General features: G+C 38.6%; 1 protein-coding gene across 1 annotated transcript in view; it reads left to right on the forward strand.

The window, feature by feature from the left end:
- The window catches only part of LOC128248506 (uncharacterized), a 60,421-nt gene extending 46,118 nt beyond the window's left edge, over window positions 1–14,303 (forward strand). Inside the window, exon 2 of the mRNA XM_052969881.1 lies at window positions 11,963–14,303. Coding sequence (XP_052825841.1) covers window positions 12,172–13,005 — 834 coding nt within the window. The 5' untranslated portion in view covers window positions 11,963–12,171 and the 3' untranslated portion in view covers window positions 13,006–14,303. The remainder of the gene's footprint in view (window positions 1–11,962) is intronic.
- The last annotated feature ends 615 nt before the right edge of the window (window positions 14,304–14,918 follow it).

Here is a 14,918-nt window from a genome sequence, read left to right on the forward strand (position 1 = left end):
AGAATTGTCACTACCAACTTCCCCACTTTAACACTCGATTCCCTAGAGATGGTTACAAAATATCCCTCAAATCACGGCCTATCATACAAAAAAGTAAAAAAATACATTTACACTACTATTACAGCTTCTACTGGCCACTCTTTCTGCTAGAAATAGTAGCAAAATATTCCTCAAATCACAAACTATAGTACTAAAGAGTAAATGGCACATCTACACCACTGTTACAGCTTCTATTTGACTACTCCTACTGCTTGAAATAGCAGTAAAAATCTCTCAAATCACACCCTGTCGCGTTAAAACATAAATGAAATATCTGGTGATGTTGTACCAGTCTCTAAAGAAGATGGAGTGTCACGGCTGAAACGCCTTACATAGGTTTGTTCGATCAGGGTTGACCTGGGCCATTTCTATTCCTCTTACTGAGCCTAGACGAAGGTGCAGTGCCCATGACATCTGTATGCCCTCTAAGACTAGTGAGTTTGATGCTGTTGGTACAGTGTCAAATGGGCTGGACACAAGAGAAGGGATAAGTGGGGAAATATGTGGGTCGAATGTGTCTTAGCGGGGAAAGTACGAGACCCAGCTGGATCCGAGTAACAGAAGCCAGACAGAAACAAGAATAACAACAACAAACTGCAGCAGCAGTAACAGCAGCAAGAACTACGGCAACAACATTATCAGTAGTAACAACAACAACAGCAATAATAGTTATTTCTACTATGGGCATAAAACCTGAAACTTTGCGGGGTGGGGTTTAGTTGATTACACCGACCCCAGTACTCAACTGCTCCTTATTTTCTAGACACCGAAAGGATGAAAGGCTAAGTTGAGTTGGGAGGCATTTGAATTCAGAACGTAAAAACAGAAGCCTCAGCAGCAATAACGATAGCAACTTATTAATTGCAGTAGAAAAACGATCGACAATATTGCACAAAAGTAGACGTGAAAATTAGCATTATGTTTTAGGGAATAAACAAAAACAACAAAAAGACAAAAAAAACAAAAACAACAAAAAGACAAAAACAAAAACAAAAACAAAAAAAAAACAAGCAAACTATTTTAGAGGTTAATAGGTCCTTAGGAAAAGATTAAATAAAACAGAAAGCGGAAATGACCAAATGAAGGACTGGCAAGGTGAGATCAGGATACAGATACCTTCCTTGCCACCTCTTCAAAACTTAAAGTGAAAGAGTTACACAATAGATAGAGAATCTAATGACCACAAAAGATAATTACACCCTTGACAAATTTCTTTTCTTAAATCAAGTAGCTTTGATGGTATTATTTCTTCCGAAAATATCAACCTGACGTAGCTTTGGGGCTTTTGTTCTTTGTTTCAGTTGTGGCAAATAAAAGAAATTATTGTCATTATAGGGCGGTAGATGGGTAGAATCCTTATAGCGATATTTGCTCAAGTTCTGTAATGTTCTGAGCTCAAATCTCGCCGAGGGCAGGTTTGCCTGTCTTTCTTCTCTGGTCGATATAAAAAGTATCGGTTGAGTACTGGGGTCAGTCTATGTAATCGACTAGCCTTCCGAAATCCCAGACCATGTGCCTATAGTAGAAAGGATTATCGGGCAGTAGATTAGCAGAATCGTTATAGTGCTCTGTAATGTTCTGAGTTCTAATTCCGCCGAAGGAAATTTTGCCTTTCATACTCTCGTGGTCGATAATATCGCCCCAGTCAAATACTGGGGCGACATTATTGACTTATCCTTTTCCTCAAAATGTCTGGCTTTGTGCCTATGTTACAAACAATCATTAGGGTAATGGTTTGGCTGAATCGTTAGAGCATCGGGAAAAATGCCTTGCGATATTTGATCCGGTTCTTCACCTTTTGTGAATAAATCACGATGGCGTCAATTAATTTTATTTTTCATCCTTCCAGGTTCGTTAGAATAAAGTATCTGTCACGTACTGAGAACAAAACAATCAACTTAATCCTTCCTTGAAAATTATTGGTCTTGAGCCTAAATTAGAAACAGTCATTACTAAACGGTGAGTTGGCAGGAACGTTAGCGTATCATATACAATATCCCATGGCTTTGTTCTGGTTCTTTACGATCTGAGTTCAAATACCAACTTAGTTTTCTTTACTATTTATTTTTTTAATGAACGATAAAATAAAATACCGTTAAATATGACCAATGTAATTAACTAAACTCTCCTCTCAAATTTCTGGCCTTGTGCTATGTTATAAATTATTTTATTGCTATTATTAAAGCTGCCAGTAAGGCGGTGAGCTGACAGAATCGTTATCACACCGGACGAAATGATTACCGGAATTTCGTCTGTCATTATGCTCTGAGTTCATATTCCGCCGAGGTCATTTCTTTCGGGGTCGATAAAATTAGTACCAGTTGAGTACTGGATCAATGAAATCAACTTGTCCCCTCCCCTAGAAACTGCTGGCCTTGTATCAAAATTTGAAACATTACTAAAGTTGTCAGCGAGGTGACAGAATTGTTAGCGCATCGGACAAAAGACTTTGCAGCATTTTTTTAATACTCTTTATGCTTTTGTTCAAAAGTCAGCTCGCTGATTATTACTTTTTTTACCCTTTCGGGGTCGATAAAATAAGTACCCGTTGCGTACTGAGGTCGCTGTAATCGACTTGCCGCCAGATCTTCAAAATTACTGGAGCTGTGCTAAAAATTAGAAAGAATTGTTAAAGGTGGTGAAGAAACCAACGAGGTGATGGAATCGTTTGTGTCTTGGACAAAATGCTTAGCGGCATTTCTTCAGGTTCCTTATCTTCTGAGTTCAAATTCCGCCTGATCGACATTACTGAGCACTACAACCGATGCAATCGACTTTCTTCTCCCCTTGTGCTCTAGAATTTGACAGATTATTGTTGTCGTTTTGGCATCGACAGCACGTCAATTCGAGTCTTTCGTATGTTTTATTTTAACAGTTGTAAGAGTCTACATTTAAAACTTTTTGCTTTGCGTTGTTCCTGAAGTGACCAAGCTATTGTGGAGCTCCTTAATTCTGTTGCATGATCACCATTCGGAAAGGAATTTATAGTTTTTGTGTGAAATTATAAAGTGTGTGTGAGGCGGGGGAGTGTCGAAATCTTCGATAGAAAGCTAGTGAGCTTTAAACGGCGATTAGAAGAGAACTGTTAACATTGCCACCACCACCACCACCACTACCACCACTGCTGCCGTCACCAAAAACAACCACAACAGTAGAAGACACTTGCCCAAGGTGCCACGCGGTGGGATTGAACCTGGAACCCTGTGATTGGGAAGCAAACTTCTTACCAGTAGTATTTATTCTGGAACTTTATTATTTTCAACGCTCAAATCCGGCCGAGGCCAACTGTGACTTTCATTCTTACGGGGTTTGATAAAATAAAGTACTAGACAATTACTGGGTTCGATGTAATCGACTAACACCTTCTCATAAAATTGTTGGTTTTGTGCCATTTAGGACGGACGAACTGTCCCGTTAAGATAGAGTTCCACCTGGCTGGTAAATCTGGTGGTTGTTGGCATGTGTTATTTTGGAGGGCAGTAAATCCGCCTTCAAGTGAAACGAACAGAGAAGGGTCTGGGCCTGGAACATTAGTGGGAATATATCACTCCAGACCAAACCGGAGGAGTTGGGAAGTATCCTAGACTTGTGATACTCAACCATTCTTTACCCAAGGACCCCTTTGAATCTTATTTTACTCTAAGGGACCTCCATAGCTACTCGAGTTGTATAAAAAAAACCCATCCTACTGCATTTTTATAATAAAGAATTGTATTAAAAAATGTGTATTGTAGAAGTATAAGCAATTTATTGCAGATAAATTTTAACAGTAAAATCTTATATGGACCATCAAGGGCCACGTGGACCACTGTCCAACACCATACCTACCTGCCCGATGGAGTGGAACTGCACCTTATGATTGTCAAGATGCCTCTTGCTTGGTGCGCAGGGCTGTTTCAAAGTTTTCTGCCCACAGCTAAAAACAGGAGAGATGAGTCATCCATATTTGTTGACACCACAGCCTCAACAACAACAGCAAAAGGAACAAGAACAAGAACAAGAACACCAACACCAACATCAGCTACAACGACACTCACGACAGAATCAAAACATGCAGCCCAGGAAAAGTTTTAACACAACCCTCTCTCTATCACGCTTCCTATCTCCCCCACATTGAAACACAAACACACACACACACACACACTGATACACGCACAAACAAACCTCCACAGTCACCCACTTCGGATCCTTCTGATGGGAGAATGTTATCTTGTGAGGAAGAAGGACAGCCAAGTAAATAAAAAAGGAAACAACGATAAAAAAGGCATAATATTAAAAAGTTACACCTACTTTGAACGAGACACATTCTCGATAGTGTTACTAAAACCACACCTACATCAAACGTAGACAAAAGCACCACAACAACTTCTCCACCAGCACCCATTTCGGCAAAAATAAAACACTCAAGAGTAGCACTTTAAAATAGCAACATCAACCAAAACACACCCACTCCAAATTTTGTGCTGATAAAAAGCACGAATGAAAAATAAGATAGAAACTGAGGGAGAGGTCTTCAGGTTCAGCACTGTTAAAATGCTGAAGGAGAATTTCCCCAAGGATATGGCAAGTCCGCGTGCAAGGATCCCTAGTAGGAAGATCCTAAAGGACTTCCCAAAGAATCTTCAAAATTTCATGGAAGCCAAATCACTCAATCCCAGGGACCATCAAATGGCTGTCATCCACGCGGTGCATCTACAGAAGCTGGATCACTGCAATGTACAGTGACGTTTGCTCGGTAGTCAGAGTAAATAGTTACTAGTATCATGCGGTCCATCAAGTGTGACCCTTATCTCTACCACCGTGCGTACTGATTTAAGAGCCTCAACTGCAGAAGCTGGAGGTTTCGTGAGGTGACCCGCAGGAACTAGAATGCATGTCTGCATATGCGGAAAACGATACTGTAATAGTGTAGGACACCAAACACATCGAGGGTATCGGTGCGACTCTAAGGGAATACGAAGCGGTGATAAGAGCAAAAATTAACCGGAAGTCGTTGGGCCTGCAAATTGGCATCTGAGGATGCAGGTTCATGCTTTTCCAATAACTTAGTGGGTCGCTAGACAGACGGACCGGTTAAATTGCTTGGGTTTTAGTTGGATTAAAACCGTGAGGTGGACAAGAACTGGAACGATATAACTTGCAGTGTGGCTAGTCTCACCCAGAAATGGGCCGAGAGGAAACTATTCCTAATGAGCCGGATGGAAATGATGAATATCAACAGTGAATCTATTATCTTTTACCGCTGGTCAGACGGCCCAACATCTGCTGCGTGGAGGACTGGACATACCGTAGCTAATGATGTACCGTCATACGCTGAGGCTACGTACGACATCTCTAGCTTTTCCTGACACTGAACAGGTGTGGGGGACGTCCGTTAGACGCGCTTTTTCGCAGCTCGTCTCTCTGACAGAGCTGCACTCCTGAATCAAGCGTACACCGAGGCAAGGTACTTGGCACCTTGAGTGTCGTTAAGAGCTTACAGCTCTCTGCCAGTCGAGCAGTGTGGTCGATGGATGTTACACCATGACGTTAGATTAGTGGTGGGTAAGAGCAATGACGTTCCTGGGAGAATTCTGGACGTCGAAGAAAATAAACTGGCTGGCCGCTCAAGAGGAAATTCGGGCCAGAGCTCATGGATAATTTCCAGAAATCTCTAGCCTGGCAGTGCTATAGGAGAGCATTTCCGTTTCGGAATAAATCACTCAAATACTGAGGTCGATGTAATCGACTGCCCCCACAATTTCAGACCTTGTGTTTGTTGTAGAAAGAAAAAGGTGGCGAGCTGGCAGAATCATTAGCGCATCGGACAAAATGCCTAGCTGCATTTCGTCCGTTTTTACCTTCTGAGTTCAAATTTCACAGAGGTTGGCTTTATCTTTTATCCTTTTTGGGTCGATAAAATACAGTCAAGTACTAGGGTCGATGCAATCGACTTTCTTCTTCCCTCAAAACTGCAGGCCCTGTACTAAAATTTGAAACTATTCTTAGAGTGGCGAGCTGGCAAAATTGTTAGAGAATCGGAGAATTCCTTGCGGTGGTTCTTCCATCTCTTTACATTGTAAGTTCAAATTCCTTCCGAGGTCGAATTTGCTTTTCATTCCTTCGGGGTCAATAAAATAAAGTACCAGTCAAGTAGGTACTGGACTGGATGTAATCGACCTGCCGTCTTCCCTAGAAATTACAGGCCTTGTGCGAAAATTAGAAAGAGTTATAGCATTGAAATAATAATAATTTCACTTAAAAATAAGAGGCAAATTCGATCTTAGCGGGAATTGAATTGAGAACTTAAAGAAACTTAATTAAACACCGATGGCAATTTAATCTATTTCTGAATACCAGTCTACGGTTATCTTTCAGGTGAAAATCCAGGTACAACATCGACTTCCTGGACACCACTTATAATCCACAGTCATTTATGAGCAGGAACTTCACATTCCTACTGTCGCTAGCCTTGTTTACTGGCACCTTGCACAATACTGTATTAATAAGCATGTACCTACATAGCATTTAATTAATTAATTAATTTGGTGTTTGTTTAATTTACTTATGTCCCAGAAAAATCAGCAATCCTGAAATGTTTTGGAATCAGATTTTTACGAAAAATCGATATTGCATCTGTACTGATTTCTACCAGTGGTAAGGGTATGACCAATTATATCGAACCCAGTATGTGACTGGCACGTTATTTTGTCAACTTCGGAAAGTTGAAATTGAAAGGTCGGCATTTTTCAGGCATTACTATTGATTTTTCAATGTGGTATAAAGTTAAAAATTATTTGTACCTTTATTTATAATTCTATCGACTTTCTGAAGGTTTTTAAAGTAAAAAGTAATTTTGGTTTCGGCACAGTTTGAACTCAGAACGGCGAAAGAACGAAGAAGCTAAATAACGTTTGGTATTCTGTGTGGCGCTCTTACTTAATTTACTTCCCCCTAGCATTCTTCAAATAACAAATAAGTTATTGTATAGCCCCCCAAGGATGGGAATTCAAAATGATGTGGCACCGAATTAGCTGCTACGAACCATCTAGTCCAGATATCCAGCAAAGGAGGGGAAGAAGGAAGGCACTGGTGGTAATGGTGCGTGGGGGTGGGTGGATATAAAAAAAGAAGAGGGCAAGGATATAAAAAAATAGGAAGAAAAGAAAATAAGAAGATCAATGAACTAAACGAACACAAGAATATCAGTAACAAAATGAAGGAGAAAAAAGATAAGTTAGAGAAAGAAAAATAAGACAGAGAAAGAAAATTGACGAAGAATAAAAAGGACAAAATGAAGAAGAAGAAGAAGAAGAAGAAGAAGAAGAAGAAGAAGAAGAAGAAGAAGAAGAAGAAGAAGAAGAAGAAGAAGAAGTAGAAGAAGAAGAAGAAGAAGAAGAAGAAGAAGAAGAAGAAGATGATGATGATGATGATGATGAAGATGATGTCGGTGAGTCATTTTTTTCTTTGTCGTTTACCTTCGAAGAATGGAATGTTGCTGCTTGGAACTGACCGTTCCTTTAGTTCTACAACCCCCTCCCCCCCAAAAAAAACAAAGATGCAAATAGCGATAAGAAATACATTAAGGATGGCTATCAATGAGTTTTAAAATGGGTGGATGTTGAGAGAGGGGGTGGGGGAGAGAAAGAAAGCAAAAAAGAGAGGCAGAGAAAGAAAGAAAGAAAGAAAGAAAGAAAGAGAAAGAGTGAGGAGAGAGGGTGTGTGCAGACAGAATACTATGACGAATAACAACAAAGTGGAAAAGAATTAAAAGACAAAAGTTTCCATCAGAAATGAAATTAATGGCTTCGTCGTGGTCGAGGTGAGGGTGAGATGGGTTTACTCTTTTACTCTTTTACTCTTTTACTTGTTTCAGTCATTTGACTGTGGCCATGCTGGAGCACCACCTTTATTCGAGCAAATCGACCCCAGGACTTATTCTTTTGTAAGCCTAGTACTTATTCTATCGGTTCTTTTGCCGAACCGCTAAGTTACGGGGATGTAAACACACTAGCATCCGTTGTCAAGCGATGTTGGGGGGGGGGGAAGCAAACACAGACACACAAACATATACACACATATATATATATACATATATGCGACGGGCTTCTTTCAGTTTTCCGTCTACCAAATTCACTCACAAGGCTTTGGTCGGCCCGAGACTATAGTAGAAGACACTTGCCCAAGGTGCCACGCAGTGGGAATGAACCCAAAACCATGTGGTTGGTAAGCAAGCTACTTACCACACAGCTACTCCTGCGTAGTTTGTGTCTGTATCAAAAGATAGTCGCTCATCTGCTAATCATTGAAAAGTGAAGGAAAATGGAATGCGATGATTACTTAATGCATTTTATATATACATTTTATATACTTTATGCACAATTTTATAGACTTAATACACAACACTCTCTCATTCTTCGCCTTATCTTTATTTTCTCCCTCCTTTTTCTTTCGCTCTTCGCTTTTCCCTTCAACTAATCACGTAAAAGCGTTACAGTCGGGCTAAGTAACGGAGAAAAAGACATAGGTAAAAAAAAACAAAAAAAAAACGCATTTCACTCATCACCACCTCTCAGTTGACCAATTGAGTAAACCTATCTATAATGACTATCGGAAACAGCTGTAAGCTAAATTTGCTATAATAAAGGAATTATATGTAATGACCATTATTTTAACTTGTTTCTTACATATATCACTCAGCAAAAACCAAGTTATCTGAAGCCCATTCACGGATTTGCAATATAGAATTGTGTTGAACTATAACTTTAGACCCTACCAAAAGTTTACTAATCTAAGTAATATTGTTCTTCACTTATCTAAGTACTATTGTTAACCTGGTGTGCCAACAGAGAGCTTATGAAATATTTTGCCCTGCCTTTTTGTCGCCGATATCACTAACTTAACTAATGTTTTAAATTTTAAAATTTTTAAATTTTGGAATTTGCGTTTTTAAATTTTGGAATCTATTTTTTTTCGAGAATTCTATTTTAAAATCATTTTGGAATCTATTTTGATTTTTTTCCTAGCTAATTTTTGTTAATTTTTGTTTATTTTCCGATCATTAAAATGGAATGTCAAGTTAAGAAAAACGAGCATTTTCGACACCTCCTTCTTTTTGATTTTAATCAAAGTTCTAAGATCGCAAAAGCTGCTCGTGGCATTTGTGCTGTGTATGGAGACGGTGCCATAGCTGAAAGAACCGCTCGTGATTGGTATGCCAAGTTAAAAAATAGAAATTTTGACCTCAAATACACACCTCGTTCTGGCCGTCCAGTTGAATTCGATGAAGAGCGATTAAACCAACTTTTGCACGAAAATTATCGTCAAACAACAAAGGAACTGGCAGAGGAAATGGAATGCTCCCACACTGCTATAGAAAACATCTTTACTCGATGGGAAAGGTTCAGAAGTATGGAGCATGGGTTTCGCATGCTTTAAGTGACAATAACAAAAATCAACGAGCCACAATCTCCGTTGGTTTGCTTGCTTGTCACCGCTCAACTCATGGACACAAGCAACGATTTCTTTACCGAATCATTACTGGTGACGCAAAATGGTGCCTGTACATCAATATGAAGCAGCATAAGGAATGGCTTAGCCCCAGTAAACAAGCGACACTGCGCATGAAACAAGATCTTCATCCGCATAAAACGATGTTGTGCGTATGGTGGGACTGGGAAGGGATTATCCATTACGAATTGCTTGAACGGAACCAAACGGTCAACGCGGAACTCTATGTTCAACAGATGGAATGACTCAATATGGCTATTCAAGAGAAAAGACCTAATCGGCAGCATGGAGTTCTTCTGCTGTACGACAACGCCCGCCTTCATATCGCCAATATGACCAAAGAAGCCATTCAAACGCATGGCTTGGAAGTGTTGCCACACCCGCCGTACTCTCCTGATTTGGCACCAACGGATTTCCATCTCTTTCGATTTCTTTCAAATGCTATGCGCGGCGTTTCGTTCAATGCAGAATTGAGAGCTTGGTTGGATCAATTTTTCGAGTCGAAATCGGGTGATTTCTATCAACGAGGTGTTGAAAATCTTGTTGAACGTTGGGAAGAAGTTGTAAACAACAAAGGTGAATACATTATTAATTAATTAATTACTTTTTATTAAACTTTTTTTAAAATTTAAATTTAAAAATACGGCAGGAACTTAGTTGCCAACCCAATATATTAAGATTTAAATAACATTCAAAAATTTCCTGTACTACTTGATGGGATTACTACTTGATGGGATGCATTACGTGAGATCTATAGAAAAATAAGATCCAGGCAGTTAACGAAGTAACTTGTTGAGCATTTGACGTAATTTTCTCAATGTTGTCACGTATCGTTCCCACTCTAGACGTTGCAAGATCTGATGTTTTGGTAATATCAGTTTCTCTCTCTCGCGTGCATCATAAATCCTGGTGTTGATTTTTCGTCACCTGAGATAAAAGTTCTAGCAAGTAGGCGCTTCCAGAAAAGTGGAGTTTCATCAAAATTCTATTTTTTCTTTGGTGTGCCGCCCCTTCAGCAATCATTTTCTTCAACTAATCACGATAATTAGTAGCAGTCTCTATCTGTATTAGCGTTCGTAGTTTAATCAGTCATTTCTATATTGTGCAAATTCATGCGCTTCTTAAACCTTTCAAACCAACCTTTACTAACCAAAAAGGGATTTTCATTAGAAGTTTTTCCTTACTTTTCTACAAATCGTCAAAACTTGTATAATTTTGAATTATCATCATGTTTATAGATACATTTCGCCGGTTCTGATCCTCAATCTACGCACTCATAATTCATTAAATTTTAAGCATTACTTTAGATCTATAGAAAAATAAGGTCCGAAGTAACTTCTTGAGCATTTGATATAATTTTCTCAATGTTGTCACGTATCGTTCCCACTGTAGACGTTACAAGATCTAATATTTTGGCAATATAAGTTTCTCTCTCTCACGCGCGCCAACTCTTTTAAAAATATCAAATTCAATATCCAGTGTATTTTTTTCACGCAACTGCCTTCAGTTCTACTTGATATCTTCTTTCCAGACATCTTAGATTAAATTCAACAGCAGCGGCGATAAAATTACCCACAAAAAATACGTAGTAAAAAATAAATTGTCTCACCAAAGATCTATTTTGTGAGAGCAGAAAATTGTCTTATTCCTATGGTTGTAATAATGAAAATGAGATGAAAAGGTGAAAGACTGAGGAACAGAAAGTATTATATGATAACAGTTAACGCTTCTATATTTTAGAGATGAGTAATTCTGTAGATTATTTACATTGGACGGATATGTGTCTTCATTTTGTTTGTTGTTACCACAACGTTTCGGCCCATTTGCTCTCCAGCCTTCATCAGGTGTCCTGGAAGAATTTTGAACTCAACTCTGGGTTCTCATTCCTAAGGTGTTTTTTTTGCTGATGTTATTATTATTATTATTATTATTATTATTATTATTATTATTATTATTATTATTGTTCAGTAGTTTTATTTTTATAACGTGCTTTCACTTCACTACCGAGCGCAGCTCTGTGTGCCTTGGGTATGTGCTGTGATGCTCTTATGGTTACTGTATTGAAAGTGTTTTGCGTAGGATGTGTGCAGTGCCCAGTAGTGCAATTTTCTGTATGTTATATATATTTGTAAGTCCTGGTGTTTTTGTTATGTATTTGTCTGAATATTTTTTTATTATACCTAAGGCACCTACTATGATAGGAATTGTTTCTGTTTTTAGATTCCACATTTGAGTTACCTCTATTTCCAGGTCTTTGTATTTTGAAAGTTTTTCCATTTCTTTTAGGGAAACGTTGTCATCTGCTGGTATTGATACACCAATACCAGCAGATGACAATTATTATTATTATTATTATTATTATTATTATTATTATTATTATTATTATTATTATTATTATTATTATTATTATTATTATTATTATTATTTATTCAAGGCACTGGCTGGAATTGAACTTACCTGATGAAGGACATTTGATGAAGGCCGGAGAGTAAATCAGCCGAAACGTTGTGGTAACAACAAACAAGATGAGAACACATATCCGGCCAATGTAAATAATGGAAATAATGGAAAATAAGATTAGAGTTAATTCAAGAGCCACCAGATTTCATTAACGACAAAATTTAAATCTTCCACTCACATTATATGAAACCTATATCTTCAAAGTATGTTATCACTAAGAATTCGGCTCTATCACACAGTGTGAAAATTAATATATTAATAACCGATTTAGTCAGAATAATGAGAAACATATCCCCCCTGTGCAGTCCCTGGGAGAGACAAAGACATACACAAGACTTCATGCATCACATGCAGTTTTCGGGATACAGCCAGAAAGGTAGGATCCGAGTGTACAGAGGAGCTAGCAAGAAATTTGAGGAGATTGTTGTCAAAGATACAAATGGAACACAACCTAGGTACCGTAATAAACAGTGGAATCGACTACAAAGAATTAGTGATAAAACAAACAGAAAAAACACGTGGTATAATACCGACAAGTTCCAAGGAGTAATGTTTATAGACGCCACAAAACACAGAGAACTGGCCCGCAGATTTAGAAAAATCCTCAAAAGTACTAAGTTGAAGATAAATGTCATAGCAAAACCAGGGAGATCCATTAGGTCGATAATATGCAAAACATACCCCTTCAGAAGGACAAGATGTGTAGAAGAGAACTGCATTGTGTACAAATATAGTCCTGGTATCAACTGCAAAACCAGAAATGTGGTTTACAGAATAAGCTGTATGGATGGTGATTGTAAAAACGGAAACACGGCATACATAGGTGAAATGGCGAGAAGTTTGACTGAGCGTGTAAATGAACATTGGAGGGACTACAAGAATCACAAACAAACCTCGGTGCTCTACCAACATGCCAAAGAACAACATAGTGGTGTACTGGACCTGATTAACATAGAAATCCTGTCTAGTCACCCCGATGACGCATTGTTACGGCAAATAAAGAGTCGGTCCTCGTAACTGAAACACGACCAATTTTGAATAGCAATTACACGTAGATAAAAGCCTTACAATTACCCATGGTTGCGGATGTTGTTCACATATAAAATACAGAACGTGAACGTGAAAATGAAAGGATGCATTTACGAAGAAAAAGAAAATAACAGAGAAAAAAACCAAAACCAAGTCCAAAGTCTCTATCTTATCTGATATGAATGAAATTTAACAAACACACATATGGACGCACATACTTACATATAAGCACGCACACATACGAACGTGCACACATACGAGCGTGCACAGATACGAGCGTGCACACATACGAGAGTGCACACACACGAGCGTGCACACACTCACATGCTCATACCGGACAATTTCAAAACAACGCTGAATCATACATTCAAATTAAATGGAAGTGGAGAGACGGGTGGCTGAAGAGATTGCATGAGTGCAATGAAATGATTTAACAAAAAAACAAACAAACTAAATACTGTTTATAAATAAATAAAGGACCGAACCTGTGCATGTGTTTATTACCGGCATAATGCCTCTCCCAAGGTTTAATAGTATCCTAATTTGAGCCTTTATGAAAAATTTGAATGAGAATCGAAACGACCTGTCTTGTTATTCTGCCGTTTCCTAAAATGCCGATCAATAATAGTGGGAGACTTGTTATGAAAATCTTAATATGTTCTTAGACAAAGTATATTTACACAATTATACAAGTTTAATGACCAGACACTACAATAAATATCATCACAGTGTAGGCTGTGAAGAAATAAATATGTGACTGATATGTTTGTGTGTGAACGTGTGTGTTTGTATGAATGCGTGTATGTATACGTATATATGTGTGTGTGAGTGCGTGTGTGTGTGTGTGTAGGTGGGTGTTTGTATGTGTGCGTATATATAAAGTACATATAACTTTTGCATGATACTGTTAGCGTTCATTTATCATAAGTTGTTTCGGAAACTATCATTGTGGTGGTAGTGGTTAGTTTGGTGGCGACATCAAAAATTCTTATTGTTGTAGGAGTGGGGGTGGGGGAACGACAAGAGAAAATATCGTCCAATATGGCGAAAGAAATTAAATGACCACAGTGTGGGCATACGGTGGTAACTACTTCCTTCCGAAGCGGGGAAATATTGAAGTGTCGCGGATGAGTGACGTAAGCTGCTTACGTTATATCGATTGGTCCTTCACAACTTCTCTTTTCAAAGACATTTTTTTCCTAGCTTCTCCATCTCTCGCCTTCACTCAATTTATCTTCATTCTTTTCCATATTTATCCCTTTTTATTCTGACATATTTTTCTTTCATTTTCCTTCCTTTTTCTTTTCTTTTCTTGTTTATATTAAAAATTTGTTTATCTTCACTTTTCTTATTTCAGATTCATTTTTCGTTTATTTATATTTTAATCATTTCATTCTTAACATCTCTCTGTCTCCCTCTCTATTATTTCTATTTATTATTTATTTACTCTCCATCATTCTTTTACTGCTATTCTTTTATTCTATTTTATTTTGCTTAAATACTTAAGGGCGGAAGTGATGAGCAGAGTAGCTTGTCTCATCCAGAAATAGGCAGAGAGGAAGCTGTTCCTGAAGGGTCTGGGGGAGGTGGCGAAGACGCACATCTCTTCCGTCATCTATTAGCGCCAGACCGTCAACCACTGCTCTGCTTCGTGGCTGATCAAGCTGGAGTGCATCCTCTTCCAGTTTCTGTGGAAGGGACGTGTTTCACTCGTCCACTGTCAACAGCCGCTGAGTGGAAGACTGGGCATACCGTGGCTAATGATGCGCAGAAACTCGCTGAGGCTCCGACTCTCCAGCGTTTTCTTGACGGTGAGCAGGTGTGGTCGCCGTTTGTCAGAGATGATCTTCCGCAGCTCGTCTCATTGACGGAGCTACAATTCTGGATCAAGCATAGATTAA

This window comes from Octopus bimaculoides, chromosome 8, assembly GCF_001194135.2.
Source record: "Octopus bimaculoides isolate UCB-OBI-ISO-001 chromosome 8, ASM119413v2, whole genome shotgun sequence".
NCBI lineage: Eukaryota > Metazoa > Mollusca > Cephalopoda > Octopoda > Octopodidae > Octopus > Octopus bimaculoides.